This window comes from Magnolia sinica, chromosome 12 (assembly GCF_029962835.1).
Source record: "Magnolia sinica isolate HGM2019 chromosome 12, MsV1, whole genome shotgun sequence".
In the NCBI taxonomy this organism is placed as follows: Eukaryota; Viridiplantae; Streptophyta; class Magnoliopsida; order Magnoliales; family Magnoliaceae; genus Magnolia; species Magnolia sinica.
This window is the reverse complement of record NC_080584.1, coordinates 60594784-60618719: the sequence shown is the minus strand read 5'-3', so window position 1 is coordinate 60618719 and position 23936 is coordinate 60594784. Positions and strand designations below refer to the sequence as shown.

The 23936-nt window shown below is 39.4% G+C and overlaps 1 protein-coding gene across 6 annotated transcripts; it reads right to left on the bottom strand.

Moving 5' to 3' along the window:
- Nucleotides 1-586: 586 nt before the first annotated feature.
- On the bottom strand, nucleotides 587-22340 carry LOC131221469 (polycomb group protein FIE1). Of its 6 annotated transcripts, XM_058216728.1 has the most exons (13): nucleotides 22088-22336; nucleotides 18035-18100; nucleotides 17817-17939; nucleotides 16870-16950; nucleotides 16692-16784; nucleotides 16501-16576; nucleotides 16336-16415; nucleotides 15940-16011; nucleotides 3617-3676; nucleotides 3339-3435; nucleotides 1918-1981; nucleotides 1750-1809; nucleotides 587-1024 (listed from the first exon to the last, which is right to left on the bottom strand). In XM_058216728.1, exons 1-13 carry the CDS (start codon nucleotides 22265-22267, stop codon nucleotides 964-966), a joined length of 1113 nt encoding a protein of 370 aa, XP_058072711.1. In that variant the 5' UTR covers nucleotides 22268-22336; the 3' UTR covers nucleotides 587-963. The 6 variants fall into 6 exon arrangements, 3 of the variants coding, with proteins under 3 accessions (XP_058072711.1, XP_058072712.1, XP_058072713.1); XM_058216729.1 differs by lacking the exon at nucleotides 3339-3435 and having other exon boundaries at nucleotides 3617-3699; nucleotides 22088-22340; XM_058216730.1 differs by lacking the exon at nucleotides 3339-3435 and having other exon boundaries at nucleotides 3617-3696; nucleotides 22088-22340.
- Between the last annotated feature and the right edge of the window lie 1596 nt (nucleotides 22341-23936).

The following is a 23936-nucleotide window of genomic DNA, read 5'->3' as shown; positions in this document are numbered from 1 at the left end:
GACAGCCGTAGAAAACATGAGCTGGCCCAAAATTAAGGCTTATCTGGCCATCCAATCGTGTACATACATGAGAAAAAATTGATGGTTACAAAAATATTACAAATGATCCATAATGAATCTACTGTTGTGGCCCACCCACTGGATGAGTGTGAGAAAACAGGTCCTTAAGCTTCAGGGTAGGATTTGTCCATGATGCCCCCATTTGATCAGTGGCCTGGATCTCACACAATGCTAAGTTGGCATCCAGAGAATTGGGCTTCATTTGGCAGAAGTTTCTGCCATGCTTCCCAAACTCAAGTGAGTTAAAGACTCTGAGACTTGTCTGAGTCAAACCTGACTTAGTGAAATTTTGGGACGAGTAAACAGGAAATTCACTCCTGAGCTTGACTCGGCCTCAACTCAGCAAAGACTAGTCAACTCGTGCAGTAACTTGCAGTGGCTTGAGCCGAGTCACACGCACGGTGAACAGTTAAAAAGCAAAATGCAAATTTGAGAATGAACTAAGATGGCTGGGAAATAACCCTCAGTCAGATTTAAGCCAAGGACTGTTTATTTGCCTAACCACAATATAAATACTTCCAAAGACTTGCAATCATAAATGTATTTAATTTAGTTATAAAACATCAAGTAAAGACTCGATCGAGTGATCAAGTCAACCCGAAACAAGTCGAGTTTTCAAACTACACCTCCAACTTTTTAAAAAAAAAGTCCTACAACATTTTAACAAATAAGTTCACCACCAGCAGCTTTGCGCCAAATCTTGCAAAAATACATATATAATTCTTTTGAAGGAAGAAAGCAAACTTCAAGTCTCCATATGCAAAGGGGAGAAACAGCGTTGGAAAGGAAATGTTGTGTGAGCATTTCTGCCCTTCTGATCCCAACTTTCAGTTTCCTGCCCAGACATTTCTCGTCTGAGAATAATATGGATAAGAGACATCCTCATGTTGTAACTCGGTGTGTTTAGGAGGCGACTACATCCCACCTCCAGATTGTGCCATCCTCACAACAGCTGAGTATGGTACTGCAATAGACCATGTAACACAAAAACCACACTTACTGCATTTTATAGCTAGTTGAGAAATGTGGATGTGGCCTACTGGCGAGTCTCCCTTCATGTGCCAAATGGAACGTCATGATAGGGCTGCAACTTGGGTTAGGGTCAACCCAAACCTGCTTGACTTCCCAAGTATGGGTCAGGTTGTCAAGGTCCTCGGGTCAGGTTCGGGTTCAGGTTGGAAAATGCAATGCGATTTGTTTGGATTGAGCAAATTCGGGTCAGCTTGGGTCGGGCTGGGTCAGGTTGAGTATAGAGAATTACGATTGGTTTCGAGTTGGGCACCTCAGGTCAGGTTGAGGGTTGGGTCCTCTTGAGGTCAAGTCGGGGTTGGGTTGAGTTGCATCCCTAGTGCGTAATATATATGATTCTTATGGTGGGCCCCGTCATGTTCCATGACCAAGGAATCAAGCAGGTCAGATCATCAGCTGGTTCACAGTCACAAGTTAGAAAAAAAATGGAAGAAAGAAAACACATTCAGGTGGGGCCCAACTGATGACCAAACTAGCCTGATTTAGGGCATTGGCACACACATGTCATGGTGGGGCCTGCCCGATGAACAGCCACAAGTAGGAAGAGTAGGACAGCAGACACTACTCTTCATGAGTGGCCAAAGAAGGGCACTCGCAGAAAACAATTTTCCAAGGATCAAGCCTACATGCAGAATATTGTCTTGGATCAGACTTCCGTACCTTCCATCGAAGGACATGGCCGTCTGTCTAATAGGAGATTTACATTGAATATGAGATAACCTGAAATTGAAGCAAGCATGGCAGAAAGAGACAAAAGTCAATACCCAACATCAACAACAGAAATTAGGATACTGACCACTATACTACCATTTGATGTATCAGACAAACCTGGCTATGAGCACAGGTGGGCTGGATTGGAGTTCCCAAACGTAAATCTTGCCTTCCCTGTTCCCTGTTAAACACCACAATCAGATGCGAGAACAATATGATCTAATGTTTGGAGAACACTGCTTTTGGGCAATGCTCGTCTTTTTAGAATCATCGCGTTCTGTTATCGGATTGATTAGATTGCATTCTCATGACCCAAGGTGTCAATTCATAAGTCATTACAAAACAAAGCAGGAAGGTGAAACACTGAAATCTGGGCAAGGCACACTGACTAGGATGCTGCATCTTATCCAGCATAAATGCAGCATGCATGCATGCCAATCTAGACCAATCAAATTGTTGTCATGCATATGATAACCTGATAATCACATGGATTGGACAATCAACTTTTTTGGGTGTGACTAGCTTGGAATTGTTCTGACTTGATCTTGTATGGGAGTGTGACACCCCTGGTGACTCATTTCATTGCCCAATGCCCCTAAATACCAAGTCAACTAGATAGCAGGTGATATTTAGAACAACGCTTTCAACTGGTGTCCGCCAAATGAAATCATTGGCAACATCACATTTAGCAGCGGAATCAGACAGTTTTGATCATCCGATCAGAATGATCTTCAGGTTATGCCTATCGGCAGTGGGGACTGGTAAACTTGAGGGTCTGGATTCAGTGTGCATGTAAAGCTGCATGTCTGGTGGAAGAATTGCATCATGCGAGTGGTATCTAGCATTAGCAGTAACAGATATCATCTAGACTAAGTAAAAAGCCTAAACTTCCCAAACTTGTGTTATATAGACATGATTTCGTTTTTCCTTATTCTTTGGGTTTCAAAAAAATAAAAAAATAAAAATAAAAAAATCATTCTCTTATAGGTCAATAGAAAAATGTTGGGAAAAAGGACCATTGCTGAATTTTATGTTCAAAATCCCACTGACATACTCGAACAATCTTATAAAAATCATACACCGATTTTTTTTATTTCAATAAAATCAGCAATTTTCATCAACTGAATGACTCAAACTTGGATGTCGAAAATCAATTTCAGGGTTTAAAAAATGAAATTTTCGAACATCTCATTTAAAACACTGAGTGTGCATGGATATCGAAATTTCCTTCCCTAGCATTCATATCAAGGTGGGGGCACCAATTCCAATTAAGTTACTTTCAAGTTGGAGAGAGAAATATAACTTCAATTTAAGGGCCACCTCTCCTATGAATACTAGTTACAACATTATGTTTTGTCATTTCCTATTAATTAAACGGGATGTCCGCAATTCAATTCGAATGTGCATCCAAACACAGCCTATGTTTGCAATCTTTCAATCTCGAGCATCAGACCAAGTTCAAAAGGTTGAATTATAGAACAGATCCAATGCAGTTGTGAGGGTAACAAGTACAAGAACTGTATCTCAATTGCCTTTACCTATTGCTGCCGCATTGTAATGAAAATCACATGAAAACTTGATAAACCAAATATCACATTCTGGCACAGGGTATTTCTGAAGAATGTCAACAACGCCCTAAGAGGAAAATAACATAAACATTGTTAAAGATGTGGAAAGATAAATGACTCAAAGGTATAGCTGTTAGTCTATACAAATAAATGTCATACACGAATCTGTGAAAGAAAAAAAAAAATCAGAATAAAGCTATGAACTCTTCAAATGCCAAAAGAGAACTGAGGGCAGAAGAAATTCTCACCTCTCCAGGACTTTGTTCCTTGGTTTTTGGTTCCCACAAAACGATTTCATTGTCAACACTCTGCATTTGGCAACAAAATACTGCTGAAATTAACAAAAGCAAATCCCAGATCAACAGTTATTCTGCTTGTAAATTTAGTACACAAACAGGTAGAATACAGTTGCAGAAAGATTTGAACTAGCTAGCAGCAGTTGGCCATTTACATACAATACCCAAGTCTGATATGCCATTGGTATTTGGTAATGAACATATCGATAAAGGAAACAGCCTAGTATCAAGCACCAACACTGGTACTTGGTTATTGGCTATCCTTATCAGATATCACCATCAGATTGAAGATAGAAATTTGACAAAACTGGTGAGCAATGTTTTAAGTGTCAATAACGTCACCCAGGTTGCACCCTTGGTATACGAAAACATATCAGTATCACATGGGAAATATCAAATATTGCATGTATTAGGGAATATATCGCGGTCTGAGGGGAGCATTGGGGAAACATTTGGAAAATGATGGAATTTTTCAATGAAAAACCTTCGGGAAATGTTAAGAGACACAATTAGACACTTAAAACATTACGAAACACAAGTATGCATAATAAGTTTCCATTGTACAGGGGCTTAAACTATGCGCTATTTGATAGCAGTGATACAATTATATCCAAAATGAGTTCATGTCATTCAAATATCCTACAATACACGTAATAAAATATAAATATACAACCACAGTAAACAGAACAAATATATACCTTTCCCTCAAATCCCATGAAGTTACCAAGTGGCTCGAAATTCTGTCCCATCAAGGCAGCCATAGTACTGTTGCTCCACATATCGGCACTACTATGGCAGACATAACAGAATGGTACCAAGCCACATACTCTTTTTCTTTTCTTTTTTTGAACAGTCCAAACCATGTACTCTAAAATCTTCCCAAAATCTTCTATTGTCCCCAGATTCGATAATACAAGCGTAAAATTCATGTCAATGCATGCAAAACATGCATAGAAATGGATTTCTAAGTCATTTCTACCAAATATGTATTAAAGGATCGACCATAAAAAACCAAGAAAACAGAAAAACAAAAATCTCACCAAATGGATTCCGCCCTGTTCCCACTCTTGGATCACAATTTCTCCACCCAAACCTTGGTTTCTCCCAAAACAACTCAAATGAATTTTGCATAAATCCCCCCATGAACATATCCCCCAAAAAAAGTGTGGAAAAATGTTTTTTTTTTTTTTAAATTTTCTTCCTCATACACTATCGGTGTATTGTCGATACATGTTGCACACATCAACGATACCAAGTAATCTTTATAAAGGGGAACCCACAATATATCATGAATATCGACACTATCGTTGATATTATCGTCCACACGGGGGAACTGCAAAATTCCTCCCGGTATATTGTATTGGTGAGGTGCAATACCAATAATACAAGCTGATATTATCGATATTTAAAACATTGGTGGTGACAACTGACATTTTAGGAGGTGGTGCAATCAAGTGAGGATCATTACTTGCCATATGAGTCACCAATATCAAAGATTCACCATTTGTATCCAACACCAAATCACACACCAATTAATGTGAAAAGAGGAACATTTGTTCATTGTTCTTGCACAAACTGGGGTCTTCTAAATTCTAGTTGAATGAAGATCAGTAGGACTTACGATTTTTTCTTTTTTTCTTTTGAAGCGATGAGAAAAAAAAAATTAGGAGAGGCCGAAGCCAGAAAAAACAACAACAGAAAACTATACAAAAACCCGGAATGACTTACAACTCGGCCCAGCTTTCCGAGAACCAAGCAACACCCTTCAAGACCACAGCCCTTTCTATTACATACATTTTCGCTATCTGAAAAACCTCCTCTACCTGCCCCTCCCAGTTCCTGAAACATCTATTATTCCTTTCCTTCCATAGGAACCATAGACTGGCCAACATCACAAGGCACCAAACTTTTCTACCCGCACTCATGTGCATCCCTTCGTGAGACAACAGGAAAAACTGAGCAATGGAGTTTGGCGAGACCCACAATACTCCAAACAGGTTGAAGAACTTTTGCCACAGCTGCATTGCAACTCACAGTGAATGAGGAAGTGGTCGACCGACTCCCCATCTTGAAAGCACATTACACACACATTCGGGAGAATCATCTTCCTTTTCCTGAGATTATCCACTTTTAAAGACTTTCTTACACCCTGCTAACCACACAAAGGCCGCCAACTTTAAATGTGCTCCATAGCCCCAAGCATAGGCCATCGGGCTTATGCCGCCACTAAAATCAACTCCCTCCAAACTCTTATAAAAGGATCTAACCAAAAATTTTCCGGATTTCTCTTTCTGCCACACCAACGAATCTGATTCTGATAACACTGGCCTCACATGAGCAAGAAGTAACAGCAATCTAACAAATTCCTCGACCTCTTCATTGGCTAAATTCCTCCTACAAGGCGGAGCCAAATCACCTCATCGCCTATGATCGAGCAGTAGGTAGCCACCACAATACCGTCCTCTGATGCCACCCTTGCAACCAACGGGAAAGCCTCCCCCAATAACTGATCCCCCACCCAAATATCCTCCCAAAACTTGATCCTCAAGCCGTTACCTAACGAGTAACCAATGCCTTACCACACCTTGCTTCTAGTTCGGGCTACCCCTTCCCATATCGAAGAGGCCCTATACAATGAAGAAGAGCGAGTCCACCATCCCCTTTCATCAACCCCATACTTTCTACCCACTACCTCCCTCCATAAAGACTCTTTTTCCACCTTGAACCTCCACATCCATTTATCTATCAATGCATCATTTATCTTCTCCAGACTTCTCAAACCGGCCCCCTCTGGTCCCGTGGCTTTCAGACATCGTCCCACTTCATAAGATGAAACTTCTGTTTGTCTTCCGCTCCCTTCCACGGGAAATCTCTCCTAATTCTTTCTAGCTTCTCCACAATCAACTTCAGGCATTTAAAAAGAGACAGTGTACCGGTAAATTTGACATTGTTTCCTTGATGAGGGTGATCCCCTCCCCCCCCCCAAAAAAAAAAAACAAAGCTCTAGTCCGCCATTGCCAAAGCTTTTTCTAAAAACATTCAATCACCTTGTCCCATACAAACTTGGGGGGGCTTGCCTATACACAATGGGAGCCCGAGATAAGTAGATGGAAAGAAGCTGGCTTTGCACCCAAACAAGCTAGCAAAATAGGCCAGTTCTTCATTAGAAATTCCCACTCCCAAGAGTTCACTCTTTGGAATATTGAATCGAAGCCCCGACACTACTTCAAAACCTACTAAAATCAGTCGCAGATTCTCCAAGTCTTCATCCACCTCACAGAACACTAATGTTTTGTTCACGTACTGAAGGCACGTCAAGCGAAACTCGGAGTTATAAATAGCTAAACCCCTCACCAAGTTTTCCTTGGCCCCTTTGTCGATCATTCTACTCAATGCTTCCATTACAACTACAAACAAATATGGAGATAAGGGATCTCCTTGCCAGAACCCTCTAGATGAAGAGAAAAAACAATTCATCGAGACATTCAGCAAAACCAAGAACTTTGCCGAGGAGGTGCACTCCCTAATCCAAGAGCGCCATCTCACTCAACAACCCAAACGACTTGGCATGTAATCCAAAAAGTCCCAGCCCACATGATCGTACGCCTTTTCGATATCCAACTTACAAACCCCTCTTTCCTTTCTCCTATGGCATACATCGATACTTTCATTAGCCACTAGCACAGTATTCGCAATCTACCTCCCAGCTACAAAAGCTCCTTGAGACCTGGATATGACCCCACCGATTGCTACTTTGAATCTTGTCGCCAACATCTTTGCCAGGATTTTGTACTGCCCTCCCACAAGGTTTATAGGTATGTAGTCCTTTAGACTTTTCGCACCTTCCTTCGGAATCAACACTATGAATATCGCACCTACTCCGGAGAAGTTTTACCTAAAAGGAAAAATTCTTTAATTAAACCCACCACTTCCTTCTTCACAATCTCCTAAAGTTTAGAAAGAACAAGATGGAAAACTGTCCGGCCCAGGCGCCTTTTCACTTCCCAACTCAAAAATAGCACATTTGATTTATTCTTCCAAAAAAGCTTTTTTCTAGATTCTCAACCACATCCCTTGAAATCAAGTCAAAAGGAAGGTAGTCTAGATTCAGCCGAGACCACCCTTCCCTTTTTAATAAATTCTTATAGAAGTTTACTATAACCGCACAAACATAGGGCTTTCCTTCTAGTCTTTCCCCCTCCACCACAATTGACTTTATTTTATGACTCTTGCTCGCACACTAGCCATATTGTGGAAGAACTTAGTATTCTTGTTCCCCTCTTTTAACCATAAAGCCCTCGACCGCTTCCTCCATTTAATCTCATCTTCTCTCAGTCTAGCATAGTATTTCAACAAATGAACTTCCCTCCAGGATCTTTCTTCCTCCGTCAGCTCACTATTTTCTTCCTTTAAATTTAGGCGCTGAATTTCTACTAGAGTGGCCGAAGATTCCTCTTCCTAAACGCTCAAAACTTCTTTTCTCCACATGTTGATCTTGCCTTTTAACAGCTTTAATTTTTTAAACAAATTAAAACCTGCTCCCCCTCAGTCCGAAAAAGATGCCTACCACTCTTATCTTTCAAAAAAAAAAAGATGCCTACCACTCTTTAAGTAGATCTGTGAAACCCTCTACTTTTAGCCACGAGAACTCAAATCTGAAAGGCCTTGGGCCCCAGTCCTCCTCTGTTTCCAATGAAATTGGACAATGATCGGACACTAGTCTCAACAAACCCCCTTGGAACACCAATAGGAACTTGTCTAGCAATTTTGGAGAGAGAATGAATCTATCCATCTTGGACTGAATAGGAGGGGTTTGCCCATTTGACCATGTGAACTTCACCACATCCATGAGCAAATCTACCACTTCATTTCTAGATGTCCACTCCGATTAGGCTTTGGCAAGCAAACAAAATAAAATTTTCTTTTTCTCTCCTTTTTTTCCTTTTTTTTCTTTTTTTTTCTTTCCTTCTTCTTCTTCTTCTTCTTCTTCTTCTTCTTTTTTTGTGGTAAGGAAGGAGAGGAAGGGCAAGGAATTGATATGTTGGGATGGGATTTTGGTGTGGTAGGATGGAAGAGTTTTTTTTTTTTTTTTTCTAGAGTTAGGGTTTGGTGATTTGGAAAAAAAAAAAAAAAAATTTGAAAGAAAAGAGAAAGATGATGGATGGATGGAGGGGAAGGATGAAAGTTAGATTGAGATGGGAAAAAATTACCTTCTAATTTTCCCAAGAGCAAAACTTGCTTTGATACCAATTTGATGCAAACCCGAAAAGGAAAGCAAATAAATCAATAAGAAAAGAAAGAGATTGTGGGAAAGATCCAACAATCCTCTAGCTGGATGCTAAAGATCACAAATGCAAGATTGTGAGCAAGCACGACAATCCTCTAGTCTAGAACTAGAGATCACTCTCCCCCCCCCCCCCCCCCCAAACAAGTACCGTAGAGAATAAAAAATTTCATAAAGAGAATATTAATCAACTTGTCTTATTCCATAGGACATAGGTCCTATTTATAATCAACCTTACAATATGTAATAAAATATATAAAATCTAAAAATCTATGAAATAGGAAAGCACTTAAGTAACAAAGCATTCTATAATTAAGACTAATTTCAAAGTACTTGGGAGCATTTGATGAAATGATCATCACACACACTCTAAATGTTCTGCATTCAATATGAATATAGTTGCATTAGTTAAGTCAAACAACGCATAGCTTAGGACACTATACAAAGGAAACTTATTATGCGCAGTTCTTTTTTGAGATGTTATGAGTAAAAGCGTGTATTAAGGTCTTTTTTAACAATCCCTGAAGTTCCATTAAAAAATTCAACTATTTTCCCAATGTTCCCTAAAAAGTGCGATAAATTACCTAATACAAACAATATATCCTGTGCGATAACCGATACGTATCTATATCTCAAGGATGTGATCAGTGTTCGAGTTGTCGGTATTGCTACAAGTTTCGCTAACTAGAGATAAAGATATATTATCGTTATCGCCGATAATATCACCGATAACCGAAAATGCGAAAAAAAAAAAAAAATGACGAATAATGGGGAAAATGATGGAATTTTTCAGTAAAACTTCAGGGCATGCCTAAATACACATATTTGCATATTTAGGAATAAAAAAATTACAAAAAAATACATTAAATAATAAGTTTTCGTTTAATGGGACCCAAAAAGCATATGTTGCCATAAGAAATCGCTCCAATTGTAATCAAAATGAATTCATATAATACAAATGTAGTTAACACATAATAATTAGGATATGTAAAAGTTGATGAACTAAAAACATACACCTTTCTTGGGACATAGAATCTATATATTGGTATACTTGGTGATTGATGGCTTGGATATGGCACTTGTTTGACATATTGACACATCCATTCAATTTTCCAGATCATTTTATGGTATAAGCTCAAAAAATAGATAGATCCAAATCTCAAGTGAACCACATCATAGGACAGTGTTGATTGAATGCACACCATTAAAAACTTCTAAAGGGCCACAAATTTTGTATCAAACTAGTTTGTATAACCTAATTAACAGGTTGGATGTCAAATAAACATTACATTGAACCCTGGGAGGTTTTTAATGGTAGACATTCAATTGCTACTATTTCTTGTGGTGTGGTCCACCTGAGAGTTATATATGCCTAATGTTTTGGATCAAGAACTAAAATGATCTGAAAAAATAGATGGACAGCATGGATCAAATAAATACATCATGATTAGGCCCACATAGCACCAACCACTAGCTATCTTAACAGTGGCAACGTCACTAGCCAAATCAAGTCCTCCAGGTGGCGTAAGGACTTTGTAGTACCCACCGTATCCCATGTGTTTTATGATGCTGTGAATGACTAGGTGGCTACTGGAGAGTGTTCTGTGGGCCCACCACGATATATACGAGAAATCAACTCCATTAATCCATTTTAGCATATCATTTTAGTACATGGTCAAAAAATGCGGTAGTTCCAAATCTCAAGTGGACCACATCAAAGGAAACAATAGCGATTAAATCCCAACATTAAATTGGAAGCGGATTCCATTACCTTAAAACTGGAAGCAGATTGGTTGGTGTACCACACACCAGCTATATAGCTGCTGCAGGTTCGTGTTGTGAGAAGACGTGCACTGACACTACTCGAGCTCTAAGTTGTACGAACGGTTCAGAGGAGATCAAAGTTACATGGGCCCCACAGTGATGTATTTATTATATCTACATCGTTCATCTATTTTTAGAGATCATTTTAGAGCATTATCCAAAAAATGAATCATGTCCAAAGATCATCTGGACCACACCACAAATAGCAACGAAGATAATGATTTTCACCGTTAAAAAACTCATAGGGCCCACCATAATGTTCATTTTCCATCCAATCTATTCATAAGGTCACAAAGACCTAAATGAAGAGGAAAAACAAATTTCATATTGATCTAAAACTTCTGTGACCCCAAAAAGGGTTTCAATGGTAGACGTTCAATATCCCACTGCTTTTTGCAGTGTAGTCCACTTGATAGTTAGATCTATCTTATTTTTTGTCTCAAGCCTTACGAGAGCTCGCCAAATTGATGGACGGTTTTGATATAACAAATACCTTGTGCTCAGACCCACAGAACTTGCTTACGTATACAGCAACTATACAGCTGGTGTGAGAGGACGCGGATTAGATAGATACTAGCAAGTTGAGTAGCCACTCAGCTACTGAAGTGACGTCACCAAGTTTTGTGGCCCCACTATGATGTATATGTTATATCCACACCGTCCATCCATTTTTAGATATCATTTTAGGGTATGAACCAAAGAATGAATCAAATAAAAATCTATTGTGGACCAAAGAAAACAGCAGGGAGAGTGATTCCCACCGTTGAAACTATCCTAAGGCCCATCATAATGTTTATTTGAAATCCAACCTGTTCAAAAGTTTAAAAAGACATTAAATAAGGGAAAACACAAATATCAGCTTGATCTAAAACTTTTGTGGCCTTTAGAAGTTTTTAACGGTGGGTGTCATTGTCCCACTATTTTCTGTGCTGGGGTCCACTGGAGCTTTGGATTTAACTCGTTCTTTGGATATTGCCCTAAAATGATCTCTCCAAATGGATGGAAGGTGTGGATGCAAAACATACATCATGGGGGGGCCCACGGAACTTGACGACGTCACTTCAATAGCTAGTCTAGCGACTCAACCTGTGAGTATACTCAACCCGTCAGTAGCAAATCCCCTCCCGGACGCGAGAGAGATTTCATTTTTACGAAATTCTCTCTTCTCCGGAAAATCGCAATTAATCTCATCTTCCGTAAAAAATCTTTCCAGAAATTTATCTTTTTCTTTTTCAAATCCGAACCAAAATCTCCGTAACTCTCCGTGAAATCAAGTTCTCTTTCAAATCTCTTTCTTTGAACAAAACAAAAGGGTTTTTTAAAAGGGTTTTCTTATCTCGGAAAATTCAGAGCTATCAACAATGATTGGCCCACTAAATCTATTCGAAATCCACTTCCGCAGGTAAATCGGGAGAAAAAGAAGGTAAGAGATCTTTTTTGTATATATTTTTTACATTTATTTCAAATTTTTTTCAATAATAAGGAGAACGATAGCTTTTTTTTTTTGATAAAATCGAAAATATCGCCGATATTTCGTCGACATTTGGAAGAGAAACGAAAACTTGGGGTTACGGTATCGCCGGTTCAGCGACACCGATAGTATCACCGATATTATCGATTTCTCGTCGACAATTCAAACATTGGATGTGATACGTAACGTGATACCGATATTTCAAACACTACTTAGGACTTTTCCATATTGAGAGGTGTCCCTTTGTAAAAGTCTCTAGTTGAGACTATTTAAAGGTTATGGGAACCCTAATTTGGGGATGATGTGATTATTATGAATGAGATTTCTCACTAACCTAAACCAGACCACATAAAACCCTAACCTAAACCAACACTTTCTTTTTCCCCCGCCTATAAATAGTGTCGTGAACAATGATCTTCTCACTTCCATTCCTCCTATTTTCCTAACTTTTAAAACCTGCTTGGGTCAAGCCAAGTTATTTTGGACGAATGTCGAGCGGAAGGTGGAAAGGTCTAGACATGACCCACTCTCACTATGGGCCGAGATGAAAGAGATTTTAAAGGAGTACCTTCCTCTCTCTTACCGCTAGAGACTTTTGGATCAGTGACAATCTTTTCATCAGGGAACAATGCCCGTGGCTGATTACATCGCCAAGTTTGATGAGTACATGATACGTTGTAATATCGAGGACCCGTTAATGACCCTTTTTCCCGTTTTAAGGTGGGCCTCCGACCCGAGCTTCAATGTGAGCTCATTCCTCGTGACGTTAGCACCCTAGAGCATGCTTATCAAGTGGTGCAAGAACTTGAGCGGTATCTGAAATTGTAATTCATGAGGTGATTCGACTCTTGTGAATCCAATGGCAAGACCACACACTAGGGAGTTAAGCCTAATTTTGGAAGTCAATCCAAAGCCCCTAGTACTCAATCCAACAATAGGGATGTTAAGGGCAAAGGTTTAACTAGTACTAGTTCGAGGGGTTGTGAGCATACACGATGTTACAATTGCCAAGGATTTGGCCATTTCACACCCAGTGCCCCACGAAACAGCGAAATAAGGCCCTTGTGATTGGTGATTGTGATGAGGATGCGGATGGTCGGAGCGATTGTGAAGAAGAAGAATATTAGCCCAAAATTGGTGCTAGTAATGAAGAAGCTGAATGAGTTGAGACTATGTCACTTGCGGTTGTTAGATGCGCCTTAGCCCGGGCTAAAGAAAGTGATGATTGGTACAGGAATTCAAATTTTCAAACTTAACATCAAGTGTGGTGGCAAAAGAAGGTGATAATTGATAGTGGCAGTTGCACCAACGTAGTCTCCTCCCACTAGCATTGTGTCTCGTTTGGATTTGAAACTCGTTCCTCACCCTCAGCCCTATCGAGTTTCATAGGTTGATGCGTCCTCGATAACAATTTCTCAGCAATGTCCTATTCTCATTCTGTTTACTTCCTACAAAGACACATTGTGGTGTGTTGTCGTAGTATGCATCGAATGAGCTTCCACCCATGCGGGAGATTCAACATGCCATAGAACTTGTCCCCGGTCGACTCTAACATACCTTCCTCACTACCGAATGAACACTATGAAGCATGCGGAGTTGAAAAGACAAGTTGATGAGCTTCTTAGGAAATGGTTCAGTCAGGAGAGTTTGAGTCCATGTGTCATGCCGGCCCTCCTCATGCCTAAGAAAGATGGCACTTTGCGCATGTGCGTAAACAGTCAAGCCATCAACAATATCACAGACGAGTATCGATTGCCTATACCGCGTCTTGACAGCCTATTGAACATGATGGCCAATGCCACGATCTATTCCAAGACTGACCACAAAAGTGGGTATTATCATATACATATTCGCCCAAGAGATGAATGGGAGACAACCTTCAAGATGAAAGATTGGCTATATGAGTGGTTTGTCATGCCTTTTGGCTTGACAAACGCTCCGAGTACGCTTATGAGAGTGATGACCCGGGTGTCAAGACCCTTTAGGGCCCGCTTGGCCGAACGGATTGGAAGGGACTGGATGGTATTGGAAGGGATTGGAAGTTAAATCCCAGGATTGGCCGAGCATGCCAAACAGAGTCGGTGATCTGATCCCAATCTCGTGGATCTTAAGACAATTCACTGACAACACCATCATTACCTTTAAATCCCATCCAATCCACCCTAATCCATTCAAATTTGCCTGGGACGTGTTTGGTTAGAGGGATTGGAAGAGATGGGAAGGTTTAATCCCAGGATTAGCCAGGAGTGCCAAACAAACTGGATATAGCAATCCAGGGATATAGCAATCCCATGGATCTCAAGACAATCCACTGACTACACCATCATTACCTAGAAATCCATGCCATCCACCCTAATACCATTCAATCCCTTCCAATCCACCCGGCCAAACGGGCACTTATAGGTAAGTTCCTGGTAGTATCGGTGTCACTACAAGTTTCGTTGGTCGGGGATAAGGAAACATTATTGATATCACCAATAATATCACTGATAACCAGAAATGTGAGAAAAAACGGGAAAAACAGTAGAATTTTCAGTGAAACTTCAGGAGATGCTAAAATATACATATTTGTATATTTATTAATTAAAAAATTACAAAAAGAATGTATACACAATAAGTTTCCATTCAATGGTGGGGGCTTAAAAGGATGTGTCGTCGTAAGAAACAGTCAAACCATCCCATCCATCCCATTTAACCATCCAATCATCCATCCAAACATTCATTGATATTGCAGAATATCGACAAATCATGATATTTTGCAAAGAAATCATCAACAACAGGAAAGGAAACAAAAGATTGTGGTCTTGATATCGCGCATGTTGCGATAACAATAATATTGAGATATTATCAATATTAGTAACGACAAATTGAAAACTGCATACAACAATGCGCTCGTAAAAAAATTAAAATAGATTTATTTTAATAAACAAACTTTTTGTGATATATGTACGTTAGCAATATTATTGAAATATCGTCAATGCACTTGTGATACAAGCATCAACTAGAATTTACACGGTCGAAAATATTGACAATGTCGATACATTAGCAATACAAGCGGCACCTAGAATTTATACAAATGAAAATATTGGCGATATCGATTCATTGGCGGTACTTAGCAATACATTGTTGATGCTTGGAATTTCTAGTACTACCGTTGTTATCGGTATCCGGTGTTATCGGAATCGCAAAGCTGGAGATAACAATAATATTGGAGATATTTCGATAATATCAAAGATAATTCAAACAATCATAAAGGGTCATAAACCAAAAATCATAGCAATCAAACATTCCTAACCATTTAAAAAATGTAATGCAAAATAGTAAAATCCAGTCAATGACTTCATACAAATCTTTTACCCAATTAAGATTGTCCGATCGTGGTGATTTTAGGTCTATGGTCCATTAATGAAGCCCTATGATGAATGAACATTTCAAATCGTCATATTCATGCCACACAATATAAACCTAGGAGGACGAAATTACATTTGTACACCATCCATCTTTTACATCTGGACTTAGACAGCCATTGACTAAATATCTGCCCATTGCACGCAATAAGGTGAGCGATAGACGAGCACAATCACCCCCAGTTTCAGATAAGTTTAGCAGAACAGAATCTACTTACAAACTAGACAAGTAGTCAATAAACGATGCGATCTGCTCGCATTGAATGAAATTACAGAAGTACTAATTCACCTTTGATAGAATGAAATCTCCAAGCCACCTATTGCAGTCAACATAGTTGGAATGAACGGAAGCAATGAAAACCTGAAATAACAAAACTCATCTCAGCTAAAGTGAAAATAATCAGATTAATACTTAAAAAATAGCACCTCATGCAACTTTGATGTGGATACATGTTGGTATCTGACACATGCTGTGATGTCTCTAGTCTCTACCACCATTCTAGACAATGTAGCAAGTGGCATGTCTATGCCAATGACACATGCAAAATGGCAAGATTTCAGGAAAGTTCAATTGATTGAGCAAATGCCAAAGAGGTGTGTGCTTGTTACATAGCTAGCACTTATTTAAACAGAATAAATAACTGGCACTTACAGGAAACTGTACCAATAAAAGGAAAGAACTTACGGGGAACTGTACATATTTTGTGGGGAATTTGGATGGAAGGTCGGTCCATGTAAAAGACTTCTCAACATACGTCCAGAACTCTGAAAATATTTGTGGGTGTCACAAGATGGGAAAACAAAAAATAAAAATAAAATGCAAGAGAACACTATAACATGTATTGCCCACCTTTCATTGACCAAATCTTAACAGTGTTATCCATTCCACAACTTGCAATGCGGTATATGTCAGAAGGATGGAAGTCCTACAAAACCCCAAACTCCCTTAAATGGTTAATGTTCTACAATCTTTCGCTTGTATTACAATCCATGATAGAAGTACAGAGGAATGAAGAACTATCCATCTCTCACTACACTTACAACACTCAAAACTTCATTCCGATGGCCACCAGCTCCAGCAAATATCAAAATGCATATGCCAGTATGTACGTTCCATAGCCGAACTGATTCATCCTGTTTGAAGACCCATCTAGGTATCAGAAATACCAACTGAAAGGGTGTTGTCTCACAGGTAGCCGAGACAAGTAGGGGTATCTACCTTGCTTGCAGACACTACAAGTGAAGGTTTCAGAGCTTGAGTCCTGATTTCGTTTATCGATTCCCCATGGCCAACAAAACTCTGCATGTTTATAAGCAATCAAAAGAATGGATATTCAATAAATTTTAGGTTGGATGCGGAACAAAAATTGCATGGATTGCCATGGGTATGAAAATACCTTTGTAATTTATTGCATGCAAAAATGAAATTAAAATGTGGGTTATCTTAGAGGTTTGTCATGCGTTTTCCATGTAACATGATGAAGGCTATGAAGATAGGCATGGTTGTTTTTGTCTAATAAACATGGTATTAAAAAATGGTTACATTACAGGTGTAACGACCATTACGTAACAGACTAAAAGTAACGGTGATCCCTGTTATGTGATACAGGTCAGTAATGCCCCTTTTTTTTTAATGCTCATAACGGGCAGATACGGGCCATAGCAGGCTTATTCAGATTTTACTCTTTAAAAATTTGACTTTTACAGGGTCGTAACGGCCATTATGGCCCATATCTTAACACCCATAAGGCTGGCCTTATGGCTACCATTACCATTATTAAATACCTTGCTAAAAAACAAGGAATCAAAACTCAGTTCCAGAGTGCGCCCTGCCCAAGGGCTGAAACTGGTGCCACTCATACCAACTTGGTAAAATGGTGAATGTGTTTAGGGGGTTGACTCTTTAATTCTTCACAAAAACAGAGTTGACTCAGTTGAATCAACTTTTTTTTTACGCACGCATTCACACCCCACACACACCCACGCACTCACACCAATGGGATTTCACCACAATGGGTACTCGAACCCATGAGCTCATGTTGAAACCCAATCAACTTAGTTTTGATCAAGTTGATCAGGTTCTAAACCAGAAAAATATAAAACGTGGATTAAGAGTTTTTTGCCATCTCTATGGGTGTCCAAAACTCTCCACATCCTACACATTACCTTATGTATCTTTTCACTGCCAGCATCAATGACACGAATTATACCGTTGATTCCACCCGCAACCAAGAAAGGAGCCCCGTCAACATTACATGCCCAGCTTAAAGTGTAGAATGACTCATCCTTCTGAACTATAAAGCACATGAAAATCGTCATAAGCTATTAGAAAAACTTATTTGTGATACATGAAAATTAGATCACGGGAAGAGGCTCTTGCTTACATCTTCATCAATGTATGTTTGCAACACTGCAATAACACCTCCTTCAAGGCATTGGTAAATAGTCACCTGAGAAAAATCACATCATTTTTCATAGTTGCTAAATGTGAAAATAGAATTACAAATTACGGAAGTGAAAATAGAATTACAAATTACGGAAGTAAAAATAAGGGAAAACCCCAAAGAAGATGCTATGATTACTTCTGTTTCACAGAAACAAGAAATGTTACAAATGTTGTAAAGAGAAGACTACATACAATGTTGTATGTTAACATACAACCAATGCTCTAAATATTGGCCGATATATCCCACGATATATCTTGTATCCCACTTGTGCGATATGAAATGCACAAGTAGTGCCGATATATCCCACATGTTCGATTCGGTGAGCATTTTGAATTTTCGATCCCTTTTTTGTTGAAATTATGTTAAATCAATGTCAAATGGTTACAAATCCATTGGTTCTTCATGTTTTACATGAGAAGTCATGGAGTTGGAGCTTTGATTGCGATATCCATTGGTTCTTCATGTTTTACATGAAAAGCCATGGAGTTCGAGCTTTGATTGCGATATCCATTGGTTCTTCATGTTTTACAAGAAAAGTCATGGAGTTGGAACTTTGATTGCAATATCCATTGGTTCTTCATGTTCTCTATGTTTTTTTTCGAAATTTTCCTTCAACCAGCTATTTATTGAGACTAATTTCTAAGTATTGAGGAGTATTTGATGAAATGATCATCACATACACTCTAATTTCAAATTTTGAGTGTTGGTGGTCCGATTTGGGGAAATTTGCGGTTTTTTTTTAAATTTCCCCAATTTCTTCCAAATTGCTTGTAATGTTGCACTCCAAACATTAAATCAAGCATCTATAAGGGCTGATCTACTGATTTGTTAAGTCCTTGTCAATTTTTAGAAAATAAAAATCATTTTAAATTAAAAATTATTAAAATATAATTTTTTTCAAATTTTCCCTTAAATAAGCTGTCAATTGAGACTAATTTAGAACTTCGAAGTATTTAGGAGTGTTTGATGAAATGATCATCGCATACACTCTAAATGTTATGCTTTTAATTTGAATATACTGCAGTAGTTCAGTCAAACGACGTATAGCTCAGGACCCTATACAAAGGAAACCTATTATGTGCACTTCTTTTTTAGATGTTATGATTTAAAAGTGTGTTAAGGTCTATTTTAACAATCCCTGAAGTTTCAGTGAAAATTTTAACCATTTTCCCCATGTTTCCCAAAAGTGCGATAAATTACCTGATACAAATGATATATCCCGTGCGATAACCAATACGTATCTGTATCCCAAGGGTATGATACATTACTCCACGTGATCTTCGTTGTGTGACATTGAGCCCAAGGTATTCAATAGTGGTAACGGTGGCCGTAACGGCCACCGCTATCACAATATGGACCGTAATGGTTGTTATGGCCTTTTTTTTCTCAAAAAACCTATATCAGCCGGTAATGGATCATTTTTCCATAACGGCCGTTACAACCTTGTAATGCGTAACAATGCCCACCGTCTGTTTTTGCATACATTGAGCAAGTCAGACCACCACGTTGTACATTGACTTCAACAATGTAGCTGTCCCAATGAATGGACCAACCTGGTTTTTGTCCCAGGCGGTCAACGAATTGTTTGGCAACTTGGAATTTGCCAAATACAACAGATTGGTTGTGTAAAAGGTGGGTTGCATTAGAGGTTGTTTGACAACCTGGAATATGAAAATTACTTAAGAATTCAATTACAGGAATTTGATTCCTTAGAATTTCATTATATCAATTGTGTTTGGCATCTTGAATGGAACTCGATCCCTAGAAACTTGCAAGCTAGCAATTTCAAAAAGAATCATAAATAATCAGGAATTGAATTACTATTTGAATTGATTGTGACCATATTTCTGGTAGCTAAATGTGAGAATGTACCTTCGGAATGGAAAATAAACATTACGGTTGGTCCTAGGAAGTTTTTAATGGTGAAGAATCACCACTATTTCCTATAGTGTGGTCCACCTGAGATTTGGATCCGCTTCATTTTTGGGCTCATGCCCTAAAATGAGTTGGCGAAACAAATGGACACCGTGTACATACCACACATACATCAAGGTGGGGCCCACAGTCATGGTCGCACCATGTTGGGTGAGGCTGGGGCTGCAACTATTCCGAAGGGCAAATTCTTATGTTTAGCAACCTGAAATGTGGTCACAATCAATTTAAATAGTAATTCAATTCCTGAATATTTATGATTCTTTCTAAAATGCTAGCTTGCAAATCTCTAGAGATCAAGTTCCATAACAAGATGCCAGACACAACTAATATAATGAAATTCCAAGGAATCCAATTCCTAGAATTGAATTCTTAAGTACTTTTCATATTCCAGGTTGTCGAACAGCCTCTAATGCAACCCATCTTTAGCACAACATGGATGTTATGTAAAAGCACCGCGTGAGCAGGAAATAAAAATGGTGTACATGATCATTTCTCTATTGAAAAATAATCCCAAACATTGATTCTAAAACATGAGTTTGGATTGACACATGCCAAAAATAAGGATGTCGAGATGGTAGAAGTACAAATGAATACATTCGAGGGAATTTAAGAGTTGCACCAAATAGGTAATAAGATGAGTGAAGCAGACTTGGATGGTTTGACCATGTTCAGCAGAGACTAATAACTGCACAGGTTAGGAGTGAATTGGTTCAAGTTGAAGGCTCTAAAAGGGCAAGGGGAAGGCCCAAAAGGACATGGGTGACTGTAGTACGAAAAGATTTGATGGCCTATGGTTTAACTGAGGATATAGCCCTTGATAGAGTGGATTGCCGAAACAAGATTCATGTAGCTGACCCCAATTAGCTGGGATAAGGCTTATATGATGATGACAATGATGATGATGATGATTGACGCACACTAATGCATATGGCATTTTGGGGAAAGAGAATCTGAGATACTCAGAGAGACACTTTTGCGTCCTTAAGGGCATACGGGGAGAGCACACGGCAAGCCCTAACCCTATGCGAGATGCACAGCTTAAATTTACGGTTTCCCCTAACACCAAATCACCAAAACCATCCGAAACATGATGCCGAATTCCCCTTTGTAATAAGATGGAAATGGAGAGTGCATTTTGAGAAAAAGAGCAAAAACAAAGATGCTCAGGAGACAGGTATGCATTCACCACATGATTTGACCTAATCCTATGTAAAGGATTCAATTTAGGGTTCCCCTAACATGAAATCATTCAAAACCATCCAAAACACGATGCCTAATTCGCCTTTGTAATAAGATGGAAACAGCGAGGGCATTTCGGGGAAAAGGGAAAAACCAAGATGCTCAAGCAACATATTCGCATTAACCACATGAAACGCCCTAATCCTGTGCAGGGCACACAGCTTCCCCTTACTCCAAATCACCAAAACCATCCAAAACGCAGTACTGTGTTTGAAATCGCCATCGTAATAAGATGGAAGTGGAGAGGGTATTTTGGGGAAACCGAGATGCTCAAGAGACGCGCTCGCAGTCACCACATGAACCCTGTGCTGGATAAAGAGCATAGGTTTTCCCCTTACACCAGATCACCATAACCATCCGAAAAGCAGTTCCGAGTTTGAATTAACCTTCGTAATCAGGTAGAAACGGAAAGGGCATTTTGGGGGGAAATGAGAAGCCGAGACAATCAAGAGAAACGTTCGTGTTCACCACATGATACGCCCTAATCCGCTGTGGGGCCCACAGCTTCCAGCTCCCTCTTAACACCAAATCCATCCAAAACACAACGCGGAGCTCGAATTCGCCTTCGTAATAAGATGGAAACAGAGAGGGCATTTTGGGGGAAGAGGAGAAACTGAGATGCTCAACAGACACGTTTGCGTTCACCACATGATATGCCCTAATCCTGTTAGGGTTCCTCTTACAACATATCATCAAAACCATCCGAAACGCGATGTCGTGTTTGAATTCCCGGCAACAACGAGACGGAAATGGAGAGAAATGGAATTTTCGGAAAAGAAAAAAGGAGAGGTAGAGAGAGAGAGAGAGAGTACTGACTCGATTGCCACCGACAGTGGCGAAGACGTTGTAGTAGCGGGAATCGACGAAGTTGAAGGCGATGGCGTAGAGAGGGCGCTTGCCTTCTGCCACCCTGTTGCTGACCTTGTATTCTCTCTTCTTATTTGCAACCAGCGTCCCCACCACCGGCTCGCATCCAAGCGCTGCCGTCTTCGCCATCCCTCACCCGCCCAATACCAAGCAGCAGCAGCAGCTATAACAACAAACGGCGGACTCGGATTCCGTAGTGTAGAACACACAACACCCAGGTCGGTATTGTGTTGACGTGGTAAAGTTACGTGAGCCCATCATAATGTTTGTGTTATATCCACGCTGTCCATCCATTTTTCAATATAATTTTAGAGCGTGAGCTTCAAAATGAGGCAGATCCAAGGCATGGCCTCCGTTGAAACCTTCCTGCCTCGATGTTTATCTGCCATCCAACCTGTTCCGAAGGTCACACACCTACCTAACGAAACGCAAATAGTTTGATCCAAAACTTCTGTAGCGAAGTTCTCAGTAGTTTCAATCCTTTCGTGGTTAACTCGAGCTTTCGACACGTTTGGCCCTAAAATCATCCGAAAAATGGATGGACGGTGTGTATATAACACATACATCGTGCTAGGACATAGCCCAGGTTTGTAAACGAGAAGTTGCCATGTGTTGATGCACTCACATGGAAGAGGAGAAACAACACTGGTAGTAGGAAAAGACTAGGTTGCCTATTTGGCATGCACAGTCTTAATTAAAAAAAGGTGGCATGCACAGTCTTAATTAAAAAGGTGGTCATTTTTCACGGGACACTTGGTTAACAGACACAAGGCACATATTGTAATGCCCCTGATTTTTTGAACCACAAGACTAAGTACTTGGTGTAATTGGTAGGGATACTTTTAATGAAAGGATAAGTTACAGGATTGATTTCTAACACTTTATTATTTATAATTTTTTCCAAATTTCACAAAACTGTAATGAAATCTTCCATAGGGGCTCTTTCTCTATTTTTCTTGTGAAGGAGAAGCCTCTGCCAATAAGTCTTTTATCAATTCCTATTATTTTATTCTGATTTTTTTTCTAAAAACTCTATATCTAACCAATGAATGTGGATATAGAGAAGTTTTGAAGAAAAAAGAATGGTTTTATGTGAAACCTCGTATTGTAGGAGATCAACTTTGACAAATCCAACTGTATCAGTCTAGGAAGAATCGAATAAAATGATCTAAAAGCCGAATCGTCTCAAGACCTTGAATCTTAGGGTGATCCGACGGAGGGATTTCTCACAATGATATACAAATAGTGTAGATGATGTTAAACTATACTGAAAACAGTTTTAACCAATGATTTTATATTCTAGATATTTCAGATCTGAGCAATCTTTTGGTTATTCTGATTTTAACGATGAGAAAACCATTGGATGGGTCGAATCCAGTCCAAGAATTGATTGAATTGACAAAAGCAAAGAAAGTATAGGAGAAATCCAAAGATTTTTGAAATTTTGGATTGTGTATTAGCACCTAGCTGACTTCAGTCACTTCAGTCGATCGATTGAAGTTGAGGTTCAATCGATCGAACGTGTCGATTTTTGTCTAGCAACCAAAGTCGAAAATTCATACCATGCTTCAATTGATTGACTTCCATGATCGATCGAGGGTCTCCTTGAGCAGGCTCGATCGATCGAGAGTATCGATCGAGAGTGGCCAAAACTGTCCAGCAACTAAATTAAATTAATCTAACTTGTTTTGATCGATCGATGGGTAGGTTTGATCTATTAAAGACTTGAGATGTTAAATCCCGAATTTCATCGATCTATAGCCAATCGATCGAAGGCTATCGAGCTATCTCGATCAAT

Bases quoted from the DNA above. Each gene is read 5' to 3' on its own strand.
- LOC131221469 (XM_058216728.1), bottom strand. From the start codon at position 22,267: ATGGCGAAGACGGCAGCGCTTGGATGCGAGCCGGTGGTGGGGACGCTG. The intron at 16,012-16,335 runs GTAAGTTCTTTC...TTGTTATTTCAG, and splicing joins CAAAATATGTACAGTTCCCC to GTTTTCATTGCTTCCGTTCA. The intron at 3,677-15,939 runs GTGAATTAGTAC...TGCCAAATGCAG, and splicing joins GAGATTTCATTCTATCAAAG to AGTGTTGACAATGAAATCGT.